At 38.3% G+C, this 25,346-nt stretch overlaps 1 protein-coding gene and 1 pseudogene across 6 annotated transcripts in view; both read right to left on the reverse strand.

The window, feature by feature from the left end:
- PHKA1 (phosphorylase kinase regulatory subunit alpha 1) overlaps positions 1–25,346 on the reverse strand; it is a 135,431-nt gene that overhangs the window by 23,635 nt on the left and 86,450 nt on the right. For 4 of the 6 annotated variants that reach the window (XM_021080695.2, XM_021080694.2, XM_021080692.2 and 1 more), the window contains exons 17-26: positions 23,675–23,753; positions 21,622–21,788; positions 18,622–18,798; positions 17,031–17,122; positions 16,532–16,671; positions 6,301–6,457; positions 5,537–5,616; positions 4,136–4,214; positions 3,867–3,996; positions 1,178–1,279 (exon numbers count right to left, since the gene is read on the reverse strand). In XM_021080695.2, coding sequence (XP_020936354.1) covers positions 1,178–1,279; positions 3,867–3,996; positions 4,136–4,214; positions 5,537–5,616; positions 6,301–6,457; positions 16,532–16,671; positions 17,031–17,122; positions 18,622–18,798; positions 21,622–21,788; positions 23,675–23,753 — 1,203 coding nt within the window. The remainder of the gene's footprint in view (positions 1–1,177; positions 1,280–3,866; positions 3,997–4,135; positions 4,215–5,536; positions 5,617–6,300; positions 6,458–16,531; positions 16,672–17,030; positions 17,123–18,621; positions 18,799–21,621; positions 21,789–23,674; positions 23,754–25,346) is intronic. The other 2 variants (XR_014835614.1, XR_014835615.1) reach the window with 1 other exon arrangement.
- LOC100524724 (protein phosphatase inhibitor 2-like) lies at positions 8,081–9,007 on the reverse strand (annotated as a pseudogene).

Consider the following 25,346-nt stretch of genomic DNA (forward strand, 5'->3'; position numbering starts at 1 on the left):
CAAAAAGTCTACAAACAATAAACGCTGGAAAGGGTGTGGACAAAAGGGAACCCTATCACATTGTTGGTGGGAATGTAAATTGGTTCAACCACTGTGGAAAACAGTATGGACAGTCCTCAGAAAACTAAAAATAGAATTACCATTTAATCCAGCAATCCCACTCCTGGGCATCTATCCAGAGAAAACCATGACTCGCAAAGACACATGTACTCCAATGTTCATTGAAGCACTATATACAATAGCCAAGACATGGAAACAACCTAAATGTCCATTGACAGAGGAGCGGATAAAGAAGATGTGGTACATATACACAATGGAATACTACTCAACCATTAAAAGAAAAGAAATAACGGCATTTGCAGCAACATAGATGCAACCTAGAAATTATCATGCTAAGTGTAGTCAGACGGTGAGATACTAACATCATATTCTATCACTTACATGTGGAATCTAAAAAAAAAGGACACAATGAACTTCTTTGCAGAACAGATACTGACTCACAGACTTCGAAAAACTTATGGTTTCCAAAGGAGACAGGTTGAGGTGGGGAGATAGGCTAGGGGTTTGGGATGGAAATGCTGTAAAATTGGGTTGTGATGATCATTGTACTACTAACTATAAATGTAATAAAATTAATTGAGTTTTAAAAAAGCAAATGGTCCCATCTTGAAAAAAAAAATACCACTGCCAAACCAAGTTCAGGTATAAGGTTATTTGTGACAGACTCCTAGCTGTATTTGAATTGGAACGTTAAAGTATATATCAGATGTACCATAGTAGCTATATGCACAGACACACACACTCACACACACATGCAAACATGTGTATACCACTGTAAGTGCTACTGAATTATTGCTGAGTGGAATCCAAGAAAGTTTCAGATGATACTGGTTGCTAGTTGTCCTAGACACTTAGGATAATGTAAGGGAATGTATACAACAGTCCAAAAAAAAAAAGTGATAGTAATCCACTGAATTGATATATGATTTAAGGGAAAAAAACATACACAGGGGTTTCCAAGTCTTGTTCCAGAAGACACCTTTGGTTTTAACTGTTTCACATATTGGGGTTCTATTTATTTAGGGGAAAAGATCCTCTGATAAAAGAAAAACTTTTAGAAATCAATGAGACATTTAAATAAACACTCTGAAGTGGAAATGCAGTTATTCAACCTTACCACTTCGTTCCACTCCAAACTCCTTGCCACTGAGAATGTGATGCAGGAGATTCTTCATGGCTGAAGGACTGAGATTCATCAGGCCATCTGTGGCTTCTTCAGCTAGTCAGCAGAAATGTTATGACAGAGGGATTTCAAACTTACTTGCCGCTCCCACCCTATTTTTTCTATTTCATTTCTTAGAATTTCTGTGTCACTTGATTGGAAGAACAGAATTTTAAAATAAATTTCTAGCACCATACTTCTTAGGCATTCAGACCACAATAAATTCGTAATAATTTAAAGACAGAGATTATCCAGTGTATGGATTAACCAGGTCTTTAATTTCCTCCTCACCTCTCTTCCACATCATTAGGGCACATAGTAGAATCTATTTGAAAGTGGGAAGAGGAGTTCCCTTTGTGGAGCAGTGCAAACAAGTCTGACTAGTATCCATGAGGATGCAGGGTTGATCCCTGGCCTCACTCAGTGGGTTAAAGATCTGGCATTGCTGTGAGCTGTGGGGTAGGTCACAGACACGGCTCAGATCCTGCATTTCTGTGGCTGTGGTGTAGGCTGGCAGCTGCAGCTCCAACCTGACCCCTAGCCAGGAAACTTCCATATGCTATAAGGGTGGCCCTAAAAAGCAAAAAAAAAAAAAAAAAAAAGGGGGGGGTGAGGGAGGGAGAATGAAAAGAGAAAGGAGAATGAACAGAACTGGAAACCAGTCAGAGAAAGGCAATGATGTATATATGGAGATGGACTATAATAACTGAAATTTCTCAGGCTGGAAATACAGAGGTTTCTTTTTTTTTTTGTCTTTTCTAGGGCTGCACCTGCTGCATATGGAGGTTCCCAAGCTAGGGGTCTAATTGGAGCTGTAGTCGCCGGCCTATGCCACAGCCACAGCAACACCAGATCCGAGCCTCGTCTGCGACCTACACCACAGCTCATGGCAACCCTAGATCCTTAACCCACTGAACAAGGCCAGGGATCATGGTTCCTAGTCAGACTCATTAACCACTGAACCATGATGGGAACTCCTGGAAATACAGAGATTTTTAAAACAGAATGGTTATGAATCCATGAAATTATGAAGAATATTGAGAAGACAACTTGAACTTGTTCATCAACATCAGACACTTAAGAGTTTACTACACATAGGTCATGATTTAAAGCAATGTTAGGGGTTGATCAACTATTTGGGAGAGATTATACATGTAAACAAGATAAACAATAAAACATGACATGGCTCCACTAAATTTCAAATAAGTGGTGTACACAATAAATGCTTTTAGGAGCCAGAGGATGGGGATTGATAAAATTAATGAGTAGGAAATAGAGGGCAGACTGTTGAGGGTTTTGAATATCAGACCCAGGGATCTTGACTTTATCCTAGAAGAAATAAATAGCCATGGTTTTGATGAATCCACAAGAAAAAAAACCTGTAACAGGCAATTAAGGAACATGGTGAATATCTGGGGATTTATCCCCTGCTGAGGTTTATTACTAAACAATCACACCCTTGTAAAAAAAAATCCCTTGATACCAAATCTGGAGAATATATGTAAATACATGTAATTTATAACAACCTGCTGAATTGGAAATCATTTGGAATCAGGCAGACTTTGACTCACATTGCACTATTTACTAGCTATGTAGCCTTGGGAAAGTTATTAACCAATCTGAATTTCAATTAATTTCTCTTTCCTTCCTTCCTTCCTTCCTTTTGGCCTTGTCTGCAGCAATAGAAGTTAGGGATCAAATCTGAGCTACAGCAGTAACCAGAGCCACAGCAATGACAATGCTGGATCCTTAACTTGCTGAACCACCAGGGAACTCCTAGTTTCAATTTCTTTATTGGTAAAAATGAGATAATGTATGTAAACATAGAGCAAAAAGTAAAGTGTCTGGTATATGGTAGGTATAAAATAATTATTAGCTCTCTTCCTTTAAAGGGTTATTTAAATATAAATTATCTCACGTAATTCAGGTTAGATTCAAACCAATAAATTTAGCTACTTGCTAACAGTTCAATTAGAAGCCTTTTGGGGAAATTTAACTGAAACAATGGCTAAAACAGTTTTGCAATTGTGATTTTACTTTTGTATGCAATCCTTCTCTATATATTATCTTGTCATTCTTACTGAAATCAAACAAATACCAGTGGAAAAAACTGTCATGCCTTGGGGTTCCTGTCCTCAACTCTTTATGTAATTCTGTGCTATAGCTTCCATAGGCCCCAGCTATTCTAACTAAAACTGCTATCTTGCCAAATATATGCAGTTAATTTCAAAGATACCTGTCAGACAAATATTAATAGAAATATTATCTTCCTTTATTTGATCCTGATGTTGATTAGACAAAACACTGACATTTCAATCAAATTGATGCAGTGACTCAGTCTTGTGGCCAGAAGCCTGAATCAGAATCAAACCCAGTCTGTCACACTAAGTTCGATGCATGCTTTGAGTCACACTAGAAGTTAGTAGAAATGCAATTTGCAGAGCCCTCAAAAGGTGGTATTTTTAAGCTGAGAACTAAATTTATTGTTGCAGTCCTGAGATTGACTAATATGGGAACAAGATTGCTACACGTAGCTTCTGAACTATTGATAAAAATGTTTTAAATTCTTCTCTCTCTTGATTCAAAACTCAATAGATCCACTTTAAAACTGAATTCTGCCTCAAATAGTTACTAAATTGAGTACCTGAGCATCGAAGGGAGTGGGCCAGTTCTGTTGCCATAACTTGTATGATCAGACCAATTCGAAGACGAAACATTTCAGCAAAGAGGCCAGGCTGAGTTCTCATATACATGGCTAGATACACCATTATTTCCTGTGCATGGAATGCATAAAGATAAAAGTTATGCCCTAGGTCTCACAAGGCCTATTTTGTGGTCTTCATAAATTGTTGATCAACTGAAAACAAACTTTTAAATATCAACCACCAAATTAGGTTTTATAATTCTGCTCACCTGTGTAAGAATTGAAATGCTCATGTCCCCTTCACTGGCTTCATCTATCAGCTGAGTGAGTACTTCATAAGGCAGAGGTCTAAGGAAGAGATCAGTGGAGAGAGAAAAAATTCTGCACTACTTAAACCTACATATATTGAGAAAATTAAAAAGATCCTCCCCAGTCCACGTCACCATCTTAATATCTCATCATTACTGGGAGTATTCTGATCCTTTTAAGTCTTCGAAGTTCATTGCCTCCCCAAAGTACTCTGAACTGTATCAACTCAGGAGAGCTTTGCTCTCTCCTCTCTAAGCCTTGATTGCCCTTCTCCTTCAAAACTATTTAAAACTCACTCCATGATGTCCTTCCAGACCAGTCTTCCACAGTTAATTCTTAACATTTGACAAGTAAGTATTATGGCTAGAAAGTAATAAACTGAATTTAAGCTGTGCCTTTGGGAAACCATTTTATTACTTTACAATTACATCTTATAGAGTTATGATATTTTATAGTTTCATCAGTTTATACACACACATGCATGCCTACACACACACACACACACACACACATTTGCATACTTCCTCCTACACTTCTGACTTTCCTGTTGATACGAAGCACTCTGGGGGCATGGGGTATGCGGCATGGCATCTTCTTTTGGATTTCCCATGGTAGTCACAAAATTGATCTGATTTGTAATAAAAGGTTCTGTCTGCCAGGAGTAAGGTGGTATGGGTTGAACTGTGTTCCATCAAAGTTCCTATGTTGAAATTCTAATCCCTGGTACCTCAGAGTGTGAGATGGGGTTTTTACAGGGGTAATTAAATTAAAGTGAAGTCACTGGGTGGGCCCTAATCTGACCAGTGTCCTTAAATGTGAAGAGACATAAGGAAAAAAAAAGCCATTTATAAGCTAAGGAGAGAGGCCTGGAACAAAGTCTAGAGTATAGCTGATTTTTTTTGTGGGTTCTAATTCCAGCTGCCCTGTTTGTTTCTTGGTTTTTCTTCTTTTTTGGGGGGCCATGTCCATGGCATGTGGATGTTCCTAGGCCATAGTTAAAACCTGCATCACAGCAGCGCCCTGAGCCACTTCAGTGACAACACCAGATCCTTAACCTGCTGCACCACAGGGGAACTCTTGTTTGTTTTTTGAATGAAAGGATTGGGAAAGCCAATAAGTGAAAACAAACAAACAAAACCTCCAAAGAGCAAAATACTCACTACTTCCTGTGAGTTTTCTCTTTCATTTACTCATGCCCTGTCACTACCGATATTCTCACAGTGAGTGTCCCTGACAGAAGCTCACACTCATAGGACATTATCATCCATTTATAGATTTGGACAAGAGAACTGCAGTCAGTCTACAAAGCTCCTTAAAGTCTCAGAGAAGCTTGATCAAACCCAACCAAAAAACATACTCACGCAGAGATGGTCTTTTCTCGAGGTTCTGGAGGGAGTCCCACTGTCAAATGTTTCTGGTGGGAGAGAAGGTCTGTGCAGGCCTAGGAATAGCATAACAGTATTATCCTTCCCATAATACTTCAGATTTCCAAGAAAACTCCTCTTTTCAGCCTAGCAACCTTTGCTCGCCCTTAACTTGATGAAACACCATTCTTTTCCACAGGAAATTCCATGAAGATCAGAAAATAGGGATTTCTAGGAAGGTACACTGAAATATTTCATTTCTTAAGAGGTAGGAACTTTTAGCCTAGTATATATTCATTCTTAAGATCTAGAATTCTTGCAGTTTACACTTCAAGTCTACAGTTTACATGCTTCAGTGTTATATATTTGACAATCATAAAAAAACTTACCTGATAATAGAAATTTTATGTGGGAAAAACAACATATCAAATGATTGGAGGCTATGATAGTTGCCTTAAAAAACAATTGCAGAAACCAATTTTTTTTTAAATGGCCGCATCCAGGGCATATGGAAGTTCCTGGACCAGGGATCGAATTTGAGCCACACCTGCGAGCTACATCACAGCTGTGGCAATGCTGGATCCTTTAACCTACTGTGCTGGGCTGGGGATCAAAACTGCACCTCTGCAGTGACCCAAGCAGCTGCGGTCGGATTCTCAACCCACTGTGCCACAACTGAAAAATTGGAAACCAATTTTTAAAAAAATTTTTTTAGCACTTCCATGTGGGTTTGGTATAAATTCAAGAAGAATTTATAGTACCTCATCGAGTGCTTCCACCTTCTTCCTTAAGATTCCAGAAATGTATCGGATCAGGCCCCAGTGACGAATTTCCCCAACTTTGCCATATAGTTCAGTAAGCAGTTCTCTGACTGTCGCACTCCCTTCATCATACAATCCAGTGTCCCAGTCAGGTCCTCTGGAATGTTAAAGGCAGGTCTATATTAATTGTAAGTAAAGCTACAGGCAACAATCTTTTGTTTATGTTATAATGGATATGCCTAACAGGATAGAAAGCCCAGAAATAAACCCATGCGCTAATGGTCAACTAATCTATGATAAAGGGAGGGAAGAATATACAATGGAGAAAAGAAAGTTTCTTCAGTAAGTGGTGGTGGGAAAACTGGACAGCTACATGTAAAAGAATGAAATTAGAACACTTTCTAACATCACAGACAAAAATAAACTCAAAATGGATTAAAGACCTAAATGTAAGGCCTTTCTAGGATACTAGAAAACTCTTAGAGGAAAACATAGGTAGAATGCTATCTGACATAAACTGCGGCAATGTCTTCTCAGGGCCCACCTCCTAGAGTAATGAAAATAAAAACAAAAATAAGCAAATCGGGCCTAATTAAACTTAAACTTTTTTGCATAGCAAAGGAAACCATAAACAAAATGAAATGACAACCCACAGAATGGGAGAAAATATTTGCAAATGAAGCAACTGACAAGGGATTAATCTCTAAAATATACAAACAACACATACAGCTCAATATCAAAAAAATAAACAACTTAATCAAAAAATTGGCAGAAGATCTAAATAGATATGTCTCCAAAGAAGACAAACAAATGGCCAAAAACACATGAAAAGATGATCAACATCACTAACTATTAGAAAAATGCAAATCAAAACTACAGTGAGGTACCACCTCACACAGGTCAGAATGGCCATCATCAAAAAGTCTATAAACAATAAATGCTGGCAAGTGTGCAGAGAAAATGGAACCCTCTTACACTCTTGGTGGGAATGTAAATTAGTACAACCACTATGGAAAAGAGTATGGAGGTTTCTCAAAAAAACTAAAAATAGAACTATTATATGTTCCAGCAATCCCACTCCTGGGCATCTATCTGGAGAAAACCATAATTCAAAAAGATACATGCATCACAACGTTCACTGCAGCACAATTTATAATAGCTAAAACCTAAATGTCCATCAATAGAAGAATGGACAAAGAAGATGTGGTACATATATACAAAGGGAATGTGGAGACTGTATCATATGTATTTAAAAACTGATCTGAAGTCTGCCCATGGAGTGTACACAAAAAGTAAGAGCAGACGTTAGTGCAAGTTTAACCTGATAATTTATTTTTGGAAACAGCTAGTTTTGATGAGAAAAAGTTTAATCCCTTCCTTTAAACATAAAAGCAACTCAACAGGAACTTTTAAAGACAGTTCGCAAGAAATGCAACAGTAACTCTTATAATCCTTTTCAATTAAACAGACAAGTTGAAGGACATGTGTTAAAATACTTTCCAAACTGAATATTTATCAGCATATGATCTGTTGTTCCAAATGGATTTTGATTTTTAAAAAAACTCATCTTTTTATGAGCTATCACATGAGAAGTGAAGAAAATAAATTAGATCCCCTCACCACCCAAGATATTATTTAACTTCTAAAACACAAAAAGCTACATATCTGATACAAATTAACCAGTGTTCTTACAAAAGTAATATAGTTTTGGACTGGACTGATGACTACACTGTATTTGTGGTGTAGTATTAGGCACAAGAATTTATGTATCAATTACGCATTTTCAGTCTAATTAGTCTCTAAAGTTATTTAATTAATGGCAATAAATAATAACTGGTATGCATTTTGGTACTTAAGTCATGAATTGTAGAGAACAAGAAGCAGTATATTATAGTAACAGGGTTTGTATGTGACAATTACAGTGTTGAGCAAATCTCTTCTATGAACTCTGTGATTTGTTTTGCAGTTGGTCACTTGTAGATCCTTGATTTGATTCTTCTGTATTCATGCTTTCTCCAGCTGTAGTCGCTGACATTCCTTCATCCTCCTCATCATCATGTAGGTCTTTTGAAATTAATTGTCTAGCTAATTTAATATTCAGTCCTTCATTGTAGGCAAGTTTCCTTTTCATTTCAAACTGTAGCTTTTTTTCTTGTTCTTCAGGTGAGAGGTCAGTATCCTCATCTCCACTACTTTCTTGTTCATGAACCCGGTACTTGCGGCTCTGAGCTTTCAGCAGCAATTAATCTCTTAGCTAAGATATCTGGGGACACGGCTTCAGTGGTTTCTGAGTCACTCAATGCATCTTCATCATCACCCACCATACTATTATGGTAAGGAGTGCTAGGTTCATCTATTTTCATTAAACCAGTCTTTGTCTGCTGGATGATATGTCCTCAGGGTGTTCATTTCATCCCACTTCTGGGATTTTTTACTCAGCTCTTCGTCAACACTCCTGCTAGGCTGTTCAGCCGAGGCCACCATAGATGAAGTCGTAGAACTCTTGTTTTTCAAGATCCCCTTGATGGGCCGATGCGAGGCCATCGAGGCTGCCATTGCCCGCTGCTCGGGCGGTCGGCTCAGCGTCGCTGCTTAGCATTGGGTCCAGAAAAAAGGTATGGGCGCGAGCAGAGACTCTCCAGGCAGCCGCTGAGCCCGCTTGGGGCTGAAGCGGCTGCACCTGCTGTCGTGGAGACAGCCACCAGAATCGTTGTCACAACACGACTCGGATGCTCAGTTGTCTCGCTGACGCCGCGTGGCTGGCGGCCTTTCGCGCGCCCTTGTCCACTGGCACTTTATCTGTGGTCTGCGGAATGAAGGCGGCCTAGCGCCACAACCTGGGAGAACTATTTTATAATTTTGGAGGCAAGAGGACTTTTTAACTGCGAACTATATACACCAAAGCCATAAAAGAAAAGATTGATCATATATATATAAATGTTTATGTATTATGTATAATGCATATATTATGTATATATAAACATGATTCTTACTGCAAAAACCACTATATGCAAAGTCATAGGACAAATTACAAACTATGAAAAACATTTTCGATTATTTTTTTTAAGTCTTTTTGCCTTTTCTTGAGCCACTCCCGTGGCATATGGAGGTTCCCAGGCTAGGGGTCTAATCAGAGCCATAGCTGCCGGCCTACACCAGAGCCACAACAACGCGGGATCCAAGCTGAGACTGTGACCCACACCACAGCGCACGGCAACACCAGATCCTTAACCCACTGAGAAAGGGCAGGGATCGAACCCACAACCTCATGGTTCCTACTTGGATTCATTAACCACTGCATCAAGACGGGAACTGCAACATTTTCAATTCTTAGGCCAATTTCCCTAATATATAAATATTTCACCAAAAACTGATCAATGAATTCAGTGAAGTTTAGGATACAAAATTAATATACAGAAATCTGTCGTGTTTCTATATACTGGCAATAAACTATCAGAAAGAGAAATTAACAATTCTATTTAAAATCACATGACAAGGAGATCCTGCTGAATAGCATTGAGAACTTTGTCTAGATACTCATGTTGCAACAGAAGAAAGGGTGGGAAAAATGTAATTGTAATGTATACATGTAAGGATAACCTGACCCCCTTGCTGTACAGTGGGAAAATAAAAAAAATATTAAAAAATAATAAAAAAATAAAAAAATAAAATCACATGAAACATGGGGAGTTCCCGTCATGGCTCAGAAGTTAATAAACCTGACTTGTATTCATAAGGATGCAAGTTCAATCCCTGGCCTTGCTTAGTGGGTTAAGGATCTGGTGTTGCCATGAGCTGTGGTGCAGTAGCAGATGTGGCTCAGATCCCACATTGCTATGGCTGTGGGGACAGTCAGCAGCTACAGCTTCGATTTGACCCCTAGCCCAGGAACCTCCATATGCCATGGGTGTAGCCCTAAGAAAACAAAAAATAAATAAAATCACATGAAACAATAAAATACCTAGGAATAAACCTACCCAAGGACATAAAAGTCCTGTACTCAGAAAACTATTAAGACTGATGAAAGAAATTTAAGGTGATACAAACGCATGAAAAGACAGGCTGCTCATGGATTGGAAGAACTAATATTGCTAATGTGGCCATACTACACAAGGCAATCTACACATTCAATGCAATTCCTATCAAAATATCAGCAGCATTTTTCACAGAACTAGAACTAATAATTCTAAAATTTGTATGGAAACACAAAAAATACCAACTAGCCAAAACACTCTTGAGAAAGAAGAAAAAGCTGGAGGAATCATGTTCTTTGTCTTCAGACTATAGTACAAAGCTACAGACTTTAAAGCAGCAAGGTACTAGCACAAAAACAGACATATAGATCAATGGAACAGAATAGAGAGCTCAGAAATGAACCCATACTTACATGGTAAATTAATGTACAACAAAGGAGGCAAGAATATACAATGGGAAAAGGCTTATTCAATAAATGGTGATGGGAAAAATGGGAAAACTGGACAGCTACATGCAAAAGAATCAAACTGGACCACTTTCTCACACCATATAAAAATAAACTTAAAATTAATTAAAAACTTAAATATGGAGTTCCCATTGTGGCTCAGTGGGTTAAGAATCTGACATAGTGTCAAGAGTTTGTGGGTTCAATCCCTGGCCTTACTCAGTGGGTTAAGGATCTGGCATTGCTGCAAGCAAGCTGCAGCTTAGGTTGCAGTTGTGGCTCAGATTCAGTGTTACTGTGGGTGTGGCACAGGCCAGCAGCTGTAGCTCTGATTAGACCCCTAGTCTGGGGGTCTAGGGCAGTTTTGAGGGCAGTTGTGGCCCTCAAAAGAAAAAAAAACTTAAATGCAAAACCTGAAACCATAGAAGAAAACATAGCACACTCTTTGATACTGGTCTTAGCAATGCTTTTAGATATGTCTCCTCAGGTGTTAGAAACAGAGGCAAAAATAAGCAAATGAGGCTACATAAAACTAAAAGTTTTTGCACAGTGAAGGAAACTGTCAACAAAAGAAAAAGGACACCTACTGAATAGGAAAAGATACTACAAATGACATAGCCAATGAAAGGCTAATAGACACCTCATACAACTCAACATCAAAAATAAATAAACAAATTGACTAAAAATGAACATGGGACCTGAATAGACATTTTTCAAAAGAAAAAAATGGCTAATAGGCACATGAAAAGATGCTCAATATCATTAACCGTCAGGGAAATGCATATCAAAACTACAAAAGGATATCACCTCCTTAAAACTGTCAGAATGATTATCATCAAAAAGATCAGAAATAAAAAGTGTTGGTGAGGATGTGGAGAAAGGGAACATTTGTGTACTGTTGGAGGAAATGTAAACTGGTGCAGTCACTATGGAAAATACTATGGACATTCCTCAAAAACTTAAAAACAGAACTACTGTATGATCCAGCAGTTCCACTTCTGGGCATCTATCTGAAGAAAATGAAAACACTAATTCAAAAAGATACATGCACTCCCATGTTCACTGAAGCATTACTTATGATAGCCAAGATATGGAAGCTGAACGCCCATCAATATGAATGGATAAAGAAGATGTTATACACACACACACACACGCATTGGAATATTAGCCATAAAAAGAAAGAAATCTTGCCATCTGCAGCCACATGGATGGTCCACCTAGAGGGTATTAGGCTAAGTGAAGTAAGTCAGACAGAGGATGACAAATATTGTACGATTTCACTTATATGTGAAATCTGAAAAAACAAAAAAAGTGAACAAGCATAGCAAACAGAAATAGTATTATCATAGACCCAACAAACGTGTTTGCCAGAGGACAGGAGAATGGTAGGAAGAAAAAATTGATGAAGAAAATTAGAGGTTAAAGAAAAAGAATTCCAACAAATAGATAAGAAAACAAAAAACAACAATAGGACGTTCCCGTCGTGGCGCAGTGGTTAACGAATCTGACTAGAAACCATGAGGTTGCAGGTTCGGTCCCTGCCCTTGCTCAGTGGGTTAACAATCGATCCGGCGTTGCCATGAGCTGTGGTGTAGGTTGCAGACGTGGCTCGGATCCCGCATTGCTGTGGCTCTGGCGTAGGTCGGAGGCTACAGCTCCGATTCGACCCCTAGCCTGGGAACCTCCATATGCCGTGGGAGCGGCCCTAGAAATGGCAAAAAGACAAAAAAAAAAAAAAAAAAAAAACCAAAACAACAACATAGAACATCTGGAAAAATGAATGCCAAGGGCTTTTAAACATAGGAAAAGGTGTTCGATCTACCATTTGGGTAAAGAGGTATAAAATTATACACATATATATTTGTATTTACCTATATATGTACAAAATGTCCTTGGATAAATACACAATAAATTAATTGTATTGATTGCCTCTGAGAAGGGGAACCAGGTATCTGGGGAACAGAGTTAGGAGGAAAACTTTCTACCTTTTCACTGTATTCTTTCATACCTTAAAAAGTTTGAACTATGATAATGTGTTATCTATTCAATATATTAAATATATATATATATAATACAAATATATTTAATATAATAAATGTAACTAAATCTATACCATACTATAGGAATAAATAGATTAAAAAATAGTGGATGAAAGTTTGAGGAGTAACAAGATATTTATATAGCCTCAAAGTACATCTCTAGAAGATACTTTTTAATTCTGAAGTATAACATAGTGCCTTTACAGTGGAGGAATGTGGAAGATAACTACCTTAACCAAGTGGTCAAAGTTACCAGCATTGGGACTCATCAATACTACGTGCCTCCTGATAGGATACACTGAGAAGAACTCAGTATCAGTTCAGTAGTATTCCTGCCAAAATGCATAACCTGAATTTAATTATGACGAAACATCAGCTAAACCAAAATTTAGGGGTATTCTGCAAAATAACTGGTCCATGTCCTTTAAAAATGTCAATAACATTAAAAATAGCGATTTAGGAACTGTTCCAGATTAAATGAGACAAATGAAATAAGATGAGACAAAATAAAATGAGACAAAACAAATAAGATGAAATGTATCATTTAGATTTTCTTTTGCTATAAAGACATTATTGGGACAGACAACAAATCTATAAGGTATTGTATTGTAGATAATAAAACAGTATTATTTTAACATTAATTCTCTAAAATTGACAATTTATATTGTGCTTATGTAAGAGAATTCTTAGTCTTTAGGAAATACACGCTAAAGTATTTGGGGGTAGAAGGGGACTGTATCTGCTACTTACTGTCAAATAGTTCAGAAAAAATATGTGTGTGTGGTGGTGGTGATGGTGATGGTGATGATGGTGACAGGGAGGGAGGGGAAAAGGGAGAGAGAGGGAGAGAAAGAGGAAATGGGGAGAGAAGGAGGAGGGAGAGAGGGAGGGAGGGAGAGTGACAGAGGGAGGGAGAGAGAGTGGGAGGGACAGAAGAAGAGAGGGAGGGAGGGAGGTTCAGAACTTTTATTTGGGCACTATTCTTACAACTTTTCTCTAAGTTTGAACTTGTTGTGGGGAGTCTCTAGGTTAGAAAGCTTTAAATGGCAACAGTGGTTTGAGGTACTTGTGGTCCAGGTCTTATCTCTTGCTAGCAGATGCTAGATGAGTTTTGGGGAGAATGTAAAGCAGGCAGACCCTGAACGGTTTAAAACGTTTGGGCTATTTTTAATATGATTGCATGTGTAAAATTTGACTTAGGTGCTGGTGGGCTTTTCAGCTGCCTTGTTTTTTTTTTTTTTTTTTTTTTTTTTTTTTAAGAGCCGCACTCATGGCATATGGAAGTTCCCAAGCTAGGGGTCGAATCAGAGCTACAGCTGCTGGCCTACACCACAGCCACAGCGACGCAGGATCTGAGCCGCATTTGCGACCTACACCACAGCTCTGGGCAATGCTGGATCCCCGACCCATTGAGCAAGGCCAGGGAATTGAACTCTCAACCTCATGGATACTAGTCGAATTTGTCTCTGCTGTGCCACAACAGGAACTCCCTCAGCCGCCTTTTCAACTTACCCATTAAATACCATAATCTGATGGAAATGGCACAGTCCTTAGAAACAGACAGGCCAAGGTGATTTCGTTACCACCTAGAGGGGATGAAAGTCCCAGATCCCTACCTAGCCTCCTTTGACACTCCCCTGGCACTGAGGAAGATGGAGCAGTGCCTGGCAAGACCAGAAATCTGGGCTTCCCATTCAACCTTTGTTGACAGGAGTAGCACTGCAGATTTTTCTGGTGCTTGGCTGGGGTAGAATGGTTATTGTCTAAAAGTTGTCTGTTTTTGCTAGGGTACCCCTTTCCTAGTCCTTTGTCTGGGAAGAAGAGGTTTTCCTTAGGGCTTTTGTATCGTCTGTAACGATTGGCCTTTTCAGGCTTCTGGCTTCTCTAGCACCAATGCAGGAAACATGAAGCAAAAAACAAGACCTGGGGACATCACCACCTTGTCACTCCTTGATCCTGATGTCCTTACTCAGTCTGCTTTCTTCTCTCCACCTTTCAACATCTTGTTACGTTTGTTTTATAAATAATAAAACATTTATAAAATGTTTATTATTTAAAATTCTTTAAAAACCTGATAGGTACAGAGAGAAATGCATCTCTTGTCCAGAACCAGAAGTCCCATTATGGTTATGTTTTAAGAGATTCTTGTCTTTTAGAAATAATACTGAAATACTTAATAAAAAGATAAAATGTTTGGTATCCTCTTCAAAATAATCCAGGAAGAACAGAGAGTGATACTATAGATGTGACAAGATTAACCCTGTTAATCTTGTTCAGGCTGGGAGGTGGGTGCCAAAGTGTTCATCACACTATTCTCTTGACTGTTGTATAAGTTTGGGCATTTCTACTATAAAAGTTACTCTCTCCTCTCTGGAGGATGGGTTGAGGAGAGCTGGATTGAAGTAGGAAGACTTGTTCGGAAATTGTGGCAATAGTCCTAGGGACTGACTAAGCATTGAAGGAAGGCAGCAATACTAGAAATGTAGAAGATAAATATTTAGAAGTAAAACTGGACAGACTTGGTGATTAACTGGATGGGGGGCAGGGAGCCTTGATGATTAGGTAGGTGTTGGTTCCAACAACAGAGATGGAGAATTTCATAGAGGCGATTCCATTTTTTATGTTTGACTGCAGACTGCTTTCAAGTCTACCACTCCCTTTTCCCTTCCAGCCTAAATCTGGACAAGCTGATAAGAAAGTCTGAGTGTTCTCACCTTTGGTGCCATTGAAAACCCTCCTCCTAGCCTCACCTCCTAATCATAATAAAATTCCAAATTCAGCCTCTTTCCTTGCTCGCTCAAGCTTCTTTAAGGACCAACTTGAGAACCTGTTCCTCTGTCCCCAGAAAGTCTCATTACGTGAATAATAAACATTTCACACCCTTCTACTATGCGTAGGGCATCATCAGTCTCAACATTCCAACCAAATTACGGGGGGGGGGATCCATCCTACCTCTTCAGGGTGGCAACAACATGAATAAATGAGGAATAACAAGTTATTTTATGGGGGGATAGAGAGGAGTTCAATTGGGCATACTGAGTTGGAGGTACCTAGATAAAATATACTTTGGAGTTCTTGTCATGGCTCAGTGGAAACGAATCTGACTAGCATCCATGAGGACGCAGGCTCGATCCCTGGCCTTGCTCAGTGGGTTGAGGGTCCCGTGTTATGATCTATGGTGTAGGTTGCAGATGCAGCTCGGATCTGGTGTTGCTGTGGCTGTGGTGTAGGCCAGTGGCTACAGCTCCATTTTGACCCCTAGCCTGGGAACTTCTACATGCCGCAGGTGTGGCCCTGAAAAAAAAAAAAAGACAAAAACAAAACAAAAACGTAAAATGTACCTTAGTAGAGGCTACTTGACACATAATAAACACTTGCAAATGCTAGGTTTTTTTTTTTCCTGCAAGCCTACATATTCTTACTTCTTTTGAGTTAAAAATCTATCTGTAGATTTTACCAAATAATGGAGGCTTAAAATAACCATAATAGTGATAATAACAGTTATGTTATTAGTCACCTACTATGTACCAGGCATTGTATTAGAGACTTTGAAGATATTTTATCTTGTTTAAACTTTAAAACAATTCTAACGAGGTAGGTGTAATCCAAAGTTTATAAATGAGGATAATTGAGACTTTGAAGTTACATAGTGGATAGGTTGCAGAACTATTCAAATTCACATCAGTGAGACTCCAAAGCTGTGCTATATTTTCTACACTATACCTCCTTTCTATATGAACATGAATGTAGATTGATAATACCCATCACTTACTTCATGGTATACAACATGTACAGGATATCAGCTTGCTCCTGTAAGCTAGAGGTCTCTCTCAATTGTAAAACCAGTGCTTTAAAGTCCACTTCCCCAGACTTGTCTCTAGGAAGATGTATTTCTACACGAACAGAGGGAACCTTTAATTTGAGAAAAGACAGGAAAAAAAAGTCCATAAGTGATCACCTTAAATAATGCCCTGGAGTGTTGATCTTTTCACCTCTAAACTTTTTACATTAGAGTTCCCCAAATTTTGACAAAAAGTAAAGCAGAAACAACAAAACTTTCAGAATGTATGATGCAGCAATCTAGTTTTCTTAAACCTGACTGAAAAACTGCCCATTTAAAAAGTGGACTAAAAAGGACACATATCTTCATCAGAGTAGCATTTTGTCTACCACCTGTTACTAGCAGAAACCATAATGGCTAGTTCTATTATTTTCTGTAAGGATGGCAGTTTTGCAAAAAGCTGATAGAAATACCTAATGTGCAAATTTACCTGGTCCTCTCGTGAGGGATGAGGTGAGTCAAGTAAGTGGAATGAAGGCCGAGAAGCCTGAAATATCTTTGTAGGAAGATACATGTGGACATCTGTAAGAGGTTGACATTCATAGAAAAGCTTAGATAATTAGGACACTAATAAAAATGCACAGTTGACCTCAACAGTGAAGTTACATATGGGTTGGTTCTTTATAGAACAAGAATGAGAAATTTACCTTTTATTGGTAATAGCAAAGAAAAGAAATATGAATGTCCTATAAATCAAAGTATGTTCAATCAATCAATCAACCTTTTTTGAATGCAATGTCTAGAATTGAAGCATCAGCTGGGCATATAAGATATTAAATTCTATGAATGTAATCAGTACTACAATGGTGATATCTCATTACTTTAATATAACACCACATATTACAAAAAGAACCCAGTTACATTTTTATCTTTTCTGGACTCTTCTAGGAGAATATCTGGCTGCAGGCAGTTGGACTTCCTTGATTCTCATCTAGGGAATTAAAAAGTGTACTTTCTGACTAATTTTGAGATATTCCTAAGATTTTTACTTACGGTTCATTGTTGACATACTTACCATAACCTCTAAGGAGAGACTCTCTTGTCATTTTTGCCATTTTATAGATACAGAAAGAGAGATACAGAGCTCAAGTAACTGTTCAAGCAAAGTAAGTAGTAGAGCTGGGAATTAAGCTCAAGTTTCCTGATTCACAATATACAAGTATGGCTTAATAAAGCTGCTATCTTTGCATAAGCCCTTTGTCAAGGAAGCATATACGAAGGCTATGTATGCTAAGCTTTTCCCTAGCCTAAATGTTAAATGATCCCTCAATGATCATGTTTAATATCTTTGGTTAGTAATGGTCAATAGAATTTTAGACAGTAAGAGCATGCATCTCAATCATTTTGTCATCTGTGAAATGTTAACATTTAGGTCCTCTAGGTGTGGCCAAGGAGCCCTTCTGTCCCTTCATATGCAGCTACCATAAGGTACTGAACACTCTTAAGAACTGTGACTACTCTGAGCAATGTGTAGTAGAAAAGAGATTCTTCACTGCAAATATTACTGAAGGAGGGTAGTGGTCTTGGGGAGGAGAATGGCAAAGTTGTTAAAAGAATGATACTATAGTTGACAAATACAGCTCTATGCTGCTGGAACAACTGACTGTATAAGTTACAGCTGGCCTAAGGAACCAGATGTAGCTTACTTACGGGAGACTATCTCCCTCTCCATTGCAAGGCTATCGTGTAATGATCTACAATGCTTTCCTCTTTAAATGAAATTACTTCCAAATTAGAAGGAGAAAAATCATTTCCGTCTTTTAATACTTGTGTATTAATACTGAATATGCACCATCCTTTTTGTTCTGTCTCTTCTTGCTATGTAACTGGTTAAACTAAACCCAATTCATTACTTTTACAAATATTTCAGTGTCTAATATCTTCTAAGTGCTGTGTGAGATGCTGGGGATAAAGAAGTGAACAAAACAAAGTTCCTGCTTACACTGTAATAAACACCCCACCCCCATCCTGGGCTTCACGTCATCCTGTTCCTGACTCCAGTGAGTCATGGCATTACTCACTCTGTACATGCAGCTCCTTGGCCTTGGTCACCAAGGACATTAAATCGCAGGTTGTTTGCACAGCCGCTCGGAACCGATTTAGCCCTCCCTTCTGTGAGGTAGGGCCTAGTTTAGCATGGGGAGCAGTGTGTGCCAAGAGGTGATCTAAATAACGAGCAACTTCATCACCACAGCGAGCTGAAAGGTTAGTGGGAGGAGGGGGGAGAGAAAAAATAAACATTTTAGTTATTTCATAATCTACCCCACCAAACAGAATGACTGGCTCCTGTGCCCACAACACCAGAAATAAGTTGTTTTAGCTCATGGGAAAAAAATGTTTGTGATCATTATACAATCTTATAGTTTTATTTTTCAGAAACTTGGCCATTTACCAGGCCCCACCTGTTCTTCAACTTTGTTGAGACAATATTAGGGCCCCCTCCAAAAGAGTATAACTTATTAAAGGCCAGGTGGAGCTTTTCATAATCTATGTATGTGTGTGATGATAGTGGTGGTGGCAGTGGTGGTAGAGGAGGGCCATTTGGCTCTCACTTGTATGAGGAGACTTGTGGGGAAGGGCAAAAACTTTCCCCCAGACATTGTGCCTAGTTGAAAAGAGTTATTTAGATTCTACAAATGGCAGTTGCAATTGCTACAGAAAAAATAATGGGTGTCAAATGAACTACTGACCACACGTTTGTTCTTTCTAGTCACCTCCTTCATTTATTCACCAAATATTTATTGCCCACTATGTACCAGGTGGTGTACTAGGTGCTGAGGTTTTAGTGTTGAAGACGACAGATATGGTCCTTTTCCTCTTGGACTCTCCCTCTCCAACATACCTTCGATAACATTATCTCTGACTATGGATAATGGTAACCAAATATATATATATATATCTCCTGTGGATGCCCTCACATTTCAGAGTTTACATGAACATTTACAACAGTTATAGCTGGAAAAGCCCAGTTTTTGGATCAATACTGAAGTTTTCTATGTCAGTCATACATCATCTGGATTTTGATCATCTTTAGGGAACTTTCCAGATGTCTTTCTGTTCTCTGATGTGACTAATAGAAATCAGTAGAGCTGCAAGAATGGACCTCATACTCAGTGACATCCTAATAACAAATATTATAACCGTGAATACAATCTACACATTTGAGTGGAGGATTATGAATAATATATAGAGAAGTGCTCTCCTCATGGATGGGCTGACAAGTAATAAACACTCCCATTGTGAGGTCACCAAGGAGTAAACCCAGAGATGTGGGAAAGTGACTCAGAGTGTATAATATCAAATCAGTAAAACATATCATTAAAGAGATAGGTATATTTCAGAAAGTAATCTAAGAGAATGAATGCTACAGATGTAATCACAACTACCCATGGAATAGCAAACATCCTCAATATATGATTGTCTGGTTTTCAAAATATTTCAGCGTACACCAAGATAGATATCATGACTTTGGATATTACTAATAATAGGAAATTACCCTGTATTTAATGTTCTCTTCCAACAAAGAAATTCACACTATTTTATATTTTATTTTATTTTTTTGTCTTTTGTCCTTTTAGGTCCACACCCGCGGCATATGAAGGTTCCTAGGCTAGGGGTCTAATTGGAGCTGTTGCTGCCGGCCTACACCAGAGCCACAGCAATGCCAGAACCACAGCAATGCCAGATCCAAGCCATGTCTGCAACCTACACCACAGCTCACAGCAACGCTGGATCCTTAACCCATTGAGCGAGGCCAGGGATCAAACCCGCAACCTCATGGTTCCTAGTTGGATTCATTTCCTCTGCACCATGACGGGAACTCCTTGTTTTTTATTTTATATTTTTGTTATTTTTTTCCTTTTAGGGCCACACCCATGGCATATGGAGGTTCCTAGGCTAGGGGTTGAATCGGAGCTGTAGCTGCTGGCCTACATCACAGCCACAACAATGCAGGATTGGAGCCATGTCTGCAACCAACACCACAGCTCATGGCAATGACGGATCCTTAACCTACTGAGCGAGGTCAGGGATAGAACCTGCGTCCTCATGGATGCTAGTCAGATTCGTTTCCACTGAGCCACAACGGGAACTCCCACACTATTTTAGATCTTACAAAAACAAATACAGGGTAAATTAAATGGTGCTTAGAAGAATAAATGCTGAGCCCAAATGAGAATATACTCCATGTGACTGCTGGTGTGTTGGCTTAGTGTATATGAGATTATACTTGCTAGTTCACTGAGGAAAGCTAATTTATTTTTTCTTCTCTCCAACACACCACCTGTAAGATAAAGGCTAACAGTCAAATACCTAGACAATGAAAGCAGACCAACCATGTTTTAGATAGCTAGAACAATTCTCTCCTATCGGTCCTTCTCTCTTTGGGATTCAAATGATGTAATGCTTGCCCTGCCTGCATTTTAACACTTTAGGGTGTTTCTCAGGCATTTTCAATATTATGCCCCCAAAATACTTTCTCACTATATCATCTTTGTATTCCTAGCAGCATATTAGATTTTGTTCTGCTTTGTCTAGGTTGTAATATAAAAGTGATAGGTATACCAAATTGGCTTTTTCAAACTACAGAGGCCTCCCTAGAGATTTTGATGTGTCCCTGTAATATTCTATATAAAAGAACTCTAATTGGACTTCATATTTTTATGCCAAAAAGCACTACTGTGTGTGTCTAGTTTTCCTACTACATACTTGATTAAATATCCCTCACTCACCATTGCTTCCTCACATTTTAAAAGCACCAGTCATTTTACGTACCCAGGATAGACATCTACTCTACCCTTGGTAAGGGACAGTCCAACTCTGTACTCCAGAATGACCACAGGGGTATTAGACCAGAACCCAAAGGTAAGTAGAAGGATGAAAAGTGAAGCCAAACAAAAGTAGAAATCTAGGTGTATTAAATAGGAGTGAGACTACTGGCAGAGAGGAATATTAAGAAAGACGCTCAACAATACTTTGTGTTCTTGTCTGGCAAGGCCAGTGCCTTAGTGAAGTCTCCTTACCATTATTGGTTGAACCATAGCCATTCATCCAGTCACCAGATTCTAGCTCATTATCGTAGTCATCATAATCTTCACTGTACAGTTTACCCTCAGGTCCAGGGTCCATGAAACTCAAATGTGTACAGCAAGATGTTGTCAAAAATTCTGACAATTTACCTGTTTGAATCCTAATATTAGAGGGTAAATAGAAAACAGAAAATCAGAGGAGATTCTTTTAAAAAACCGCATAGTTTAGTGAAAAAGGATACCTAGAATGTTCTGTTGGGGAATTACTAATGTTTATACATTAGTAGAAACTTTATAAAAGAGAAATTATACAGCACTCCTAGACATAATACAGTATAAGTTAGGGTACCATGTTAATAAATATAATTATGGGCTCACAATCCACCAGCAGATCAGTTTTGCTCTCTTTCACTGCCATGTACTATGTTGCTAACTATGCCAAACATCTGGCAAATATTTCCACTGGCTACAAGTGAACCTGGGACAGAGTAAAGATAAATAATCACAACTCCATCATATCATGTCAAAAAATACTCAAAAAGATCATTTTGAACAGGGAAAATAGTATCTGAAAATTTTAAGAACTAAAATATATTATAAGGCATATCCTCCCTTACTTATAAAGCCAATTGCAAAACCCAAACTCAAAGGGAAATTCATTAGTACTGATTTTCTAAAGAAGTCAGCTTGACAGCACTCCCAGTGCCAGATCTTGAGTAATTTGAACATTGAAATAAATAATGGAATGGAACACGACATAAGAATAAAATAAGAATCTATGTTTCTATGCTGACACTAAAACTACAAAATAAAAGGGGGGTAAGGGAAAGCTCTTTTTTTTTTTAAACAGAAGGATTCCAACTAGCAAATGTACACAGAATGACAGAAACACAGAATCATCATTTTACAACCCCATTAGTAATAACTGATTCATTAGCAAAAGCTAAAGCCATTTAGTCAAAGACTGTTGGAGAAAGAATAATGGAAAAACCTGGAAGAAAGCACTTTAACCAAAATGAGAGACCTTCTGTAAAATAACTGACTTATTTTCCTCAAAACTGTAATAAAAATTGTCATACAATATTAACAAAAGGCTAGGGAATTGTTTTAGTTTAAAAGACATGAAGGAGATATAATAACCAAAAGACATCAATAACCCATCAAGGAAGATATAATAACCAAAAGCCATCAATAACTCATCAAGGAGATATAATAACCAATAACCATCAAGGAGATATAATAACCAATGAGCGATCTTTCATTGGATCTGGAGTGGGAAAAAAGCTATGGGAAAACATTATTGAGACAACTGGGTAACTTTGAATGGGGACCCTTTATTAGATAATAGTATCATATTAATATTAATTTTTCTGAGTGTGATGATTATATTGTACTTATGCATGAGAATACCCTCTTTCTTAGAAGACAGAAACTGAAGTATTTAGGGTTGAAGAGTCATGGTATCTCTAACTCTCGCACAGTTTAGCAAAAATGTGTGTGCACGCATGCACATATGTATGAGTGAGAGAAGGAGAAGGGTAGGAAATGAGAGGAAGGGAGGGAGGAGAGGAAGAAAGGGAGGGAAAGGGACAGAAAGAACACAAAAGTGGGACAGAGGTTAACAAGAGGTGAATCTTGATGGAGAATGTATGGTATTCAATAAGATTCTTGCACATTTGTGTCTACTTCAAGATTTTCAAAATAAACACTTAAGGAAAAAAGAAAAACAAAAGCAGTCAGAATTGAATAGTCTGGTAACCTATTTCTTCCCTCTGTCCCTCCCTTCCATTTTTCCTTCCTCCCTTCCAGACTAAGTCTTCTGGTTCACTGAATTTATGGGGGTATGCAAAGAACAGGGTGGGGAAAAAGTCCAACCCTTCTCTGTAACATTGATTTCCTTGATTCAGTCCATCAAACAACAGTTCCTTGGAATAGGATGGGTATACGTTGTTAAAGATACAGAGAAAGGCATCACAAGTCTACCATTACTATATCCAGCATTCAAATTTCATTTCATTTCTTTAAAAAGTGTGTAGAGGTCACTTACCTTGCCCCACCAAAATAGCCATCCTGCATTTTTCGGAGTGCTGCCAGGATACTTGGATTCAAGCTGGTTCCATCATCATCTTAAAATGAAGAGAATTTTAAAACAATCTTTTGGGTTTTAACTTTAAAATATGGGAAATCTTTCAATTAATTTCAAGCCAACATTTCTAGTGGTAATGGTACAAATGAGACACTCCTCATTGACCACTCTGTATTTCAACAATTCACCTGAGAGCCAACAACACTGCAGAATGGGAAATGGTAAGGAATGATGACCAAGAGACAAAAAGTTCCTCAAAGATAGTTACCTTATTCATTATAAGTGCTTAGCACACTGCCTGAAGGCAGAACACACAATGACTACTGAATGCTGACAATAATAACAGCAACCATTTGCTAAATGTTATGTGCCAAGGACTGTGCTAAACATTTTTTACATTATTCCACCCAGTGGGTCTTGGTTTGTGTGTGTGTGTGTGTGTGTGTGTGTGCGTGTGTGTGTGTGTGTGGTGTGTGTGTAGGCATAAAAATATTTAGAAGGGTAACAATTATCTGACTTTTTTTTTTTTTGTCTTTTTAGGGCTGCACGCATGATATATGGAAGTTCCCAGGATAGGGGTTGAATCAGAGCTTAGCTGCTGGCCTATACCACAGCCAGAGCATTGCTATATCCAAGCCATGACTGTGACCTACGCCACAGATCACGGATCCTTAACCCACTGAGTGAGGCCAGGGATCGAACTTGTGTCCTCATGGATACTAGTCAGATTCGTTTCCACTGAGCCACGACGGGAACTCTCTCTGACTTTATGTGAAGGGGAACATATTACACATACTTTTTTGTGTTTCTTTTTTTAATTTTTAAAAATTATAGTTGATTTACAGGGTTATACCAGTTTCCACTGTACGGTAAAGTGGTCCAGTCATATATATATATATATATATATACACATATACACACACACACATATACATTTTTTTCTCATACTACCTTCCATGATGTTCTATCCGAAGAGACTGGATATAGTTCCCTGTGCTGTATAGCAGGACCTCATTGCTTATCCATTCTAAATATAATAGTTTGCATCTACCAACCCCGAACTCCCCATCCAGTCTACTCCCTTCCCCATTTTTTCTAACAATCTTTGTAAGAGCTAAAAATGATTCTATAGCAGACATTTAGACTACTGTTATATTATAAGCAACACTATGATGTACTTACTCTATTATTTCCTTAGGATAAATTCTTACAAGTAGAACTGTTAGGACAAAGGGAACACTACTAAAATTTTTATGGACTGTCGACTTGCTCCCTAAAAGTGTGCCAATTATATTTCCATCAACAGTGGAAAGTGATTATTTCCCCATACCTTTAACAACAATCTTTTAAATTTTTGTTTATGTGATATGCTAAAGAAGATACTGTTTTAATTTTATTACTAGTAAGATTAAGCATATTTTCATGTACATACTAGGCATTTGTATTTCTTTTATGAATTGCCTGCTCATGTCCTTTCCCCATGTTTTTATTAAATGCCTTATCTTTTTTTTTTTTTCCAATTGACTTTCAAGGGCTCTTTATGTTCTGTGACAGTTGTCCTTTCTCTACCATATGTACGGCAAATACTTTACCTACTTTATTATTTGTCTTTCACCTCAACCATACTTCATTT

This window comes from Sus scrofa, chromosome X (genome assembly GCF_054392235.1).
Source record: "Sus scrofa isolate SSC_HxYL_T2T_F1_AM1 chromosome X, Sscrofa_HxYL_maternal_Yorkshire_Landrace_v2.0, whole genome shotgun sequence".
In the NCBI taxonomy this organism is placed as follows: Eukaryota; Metazoa; Chordata; class Mammalia; order Artiodactyla; family Suidae; genus Sus; species Sus scrofa.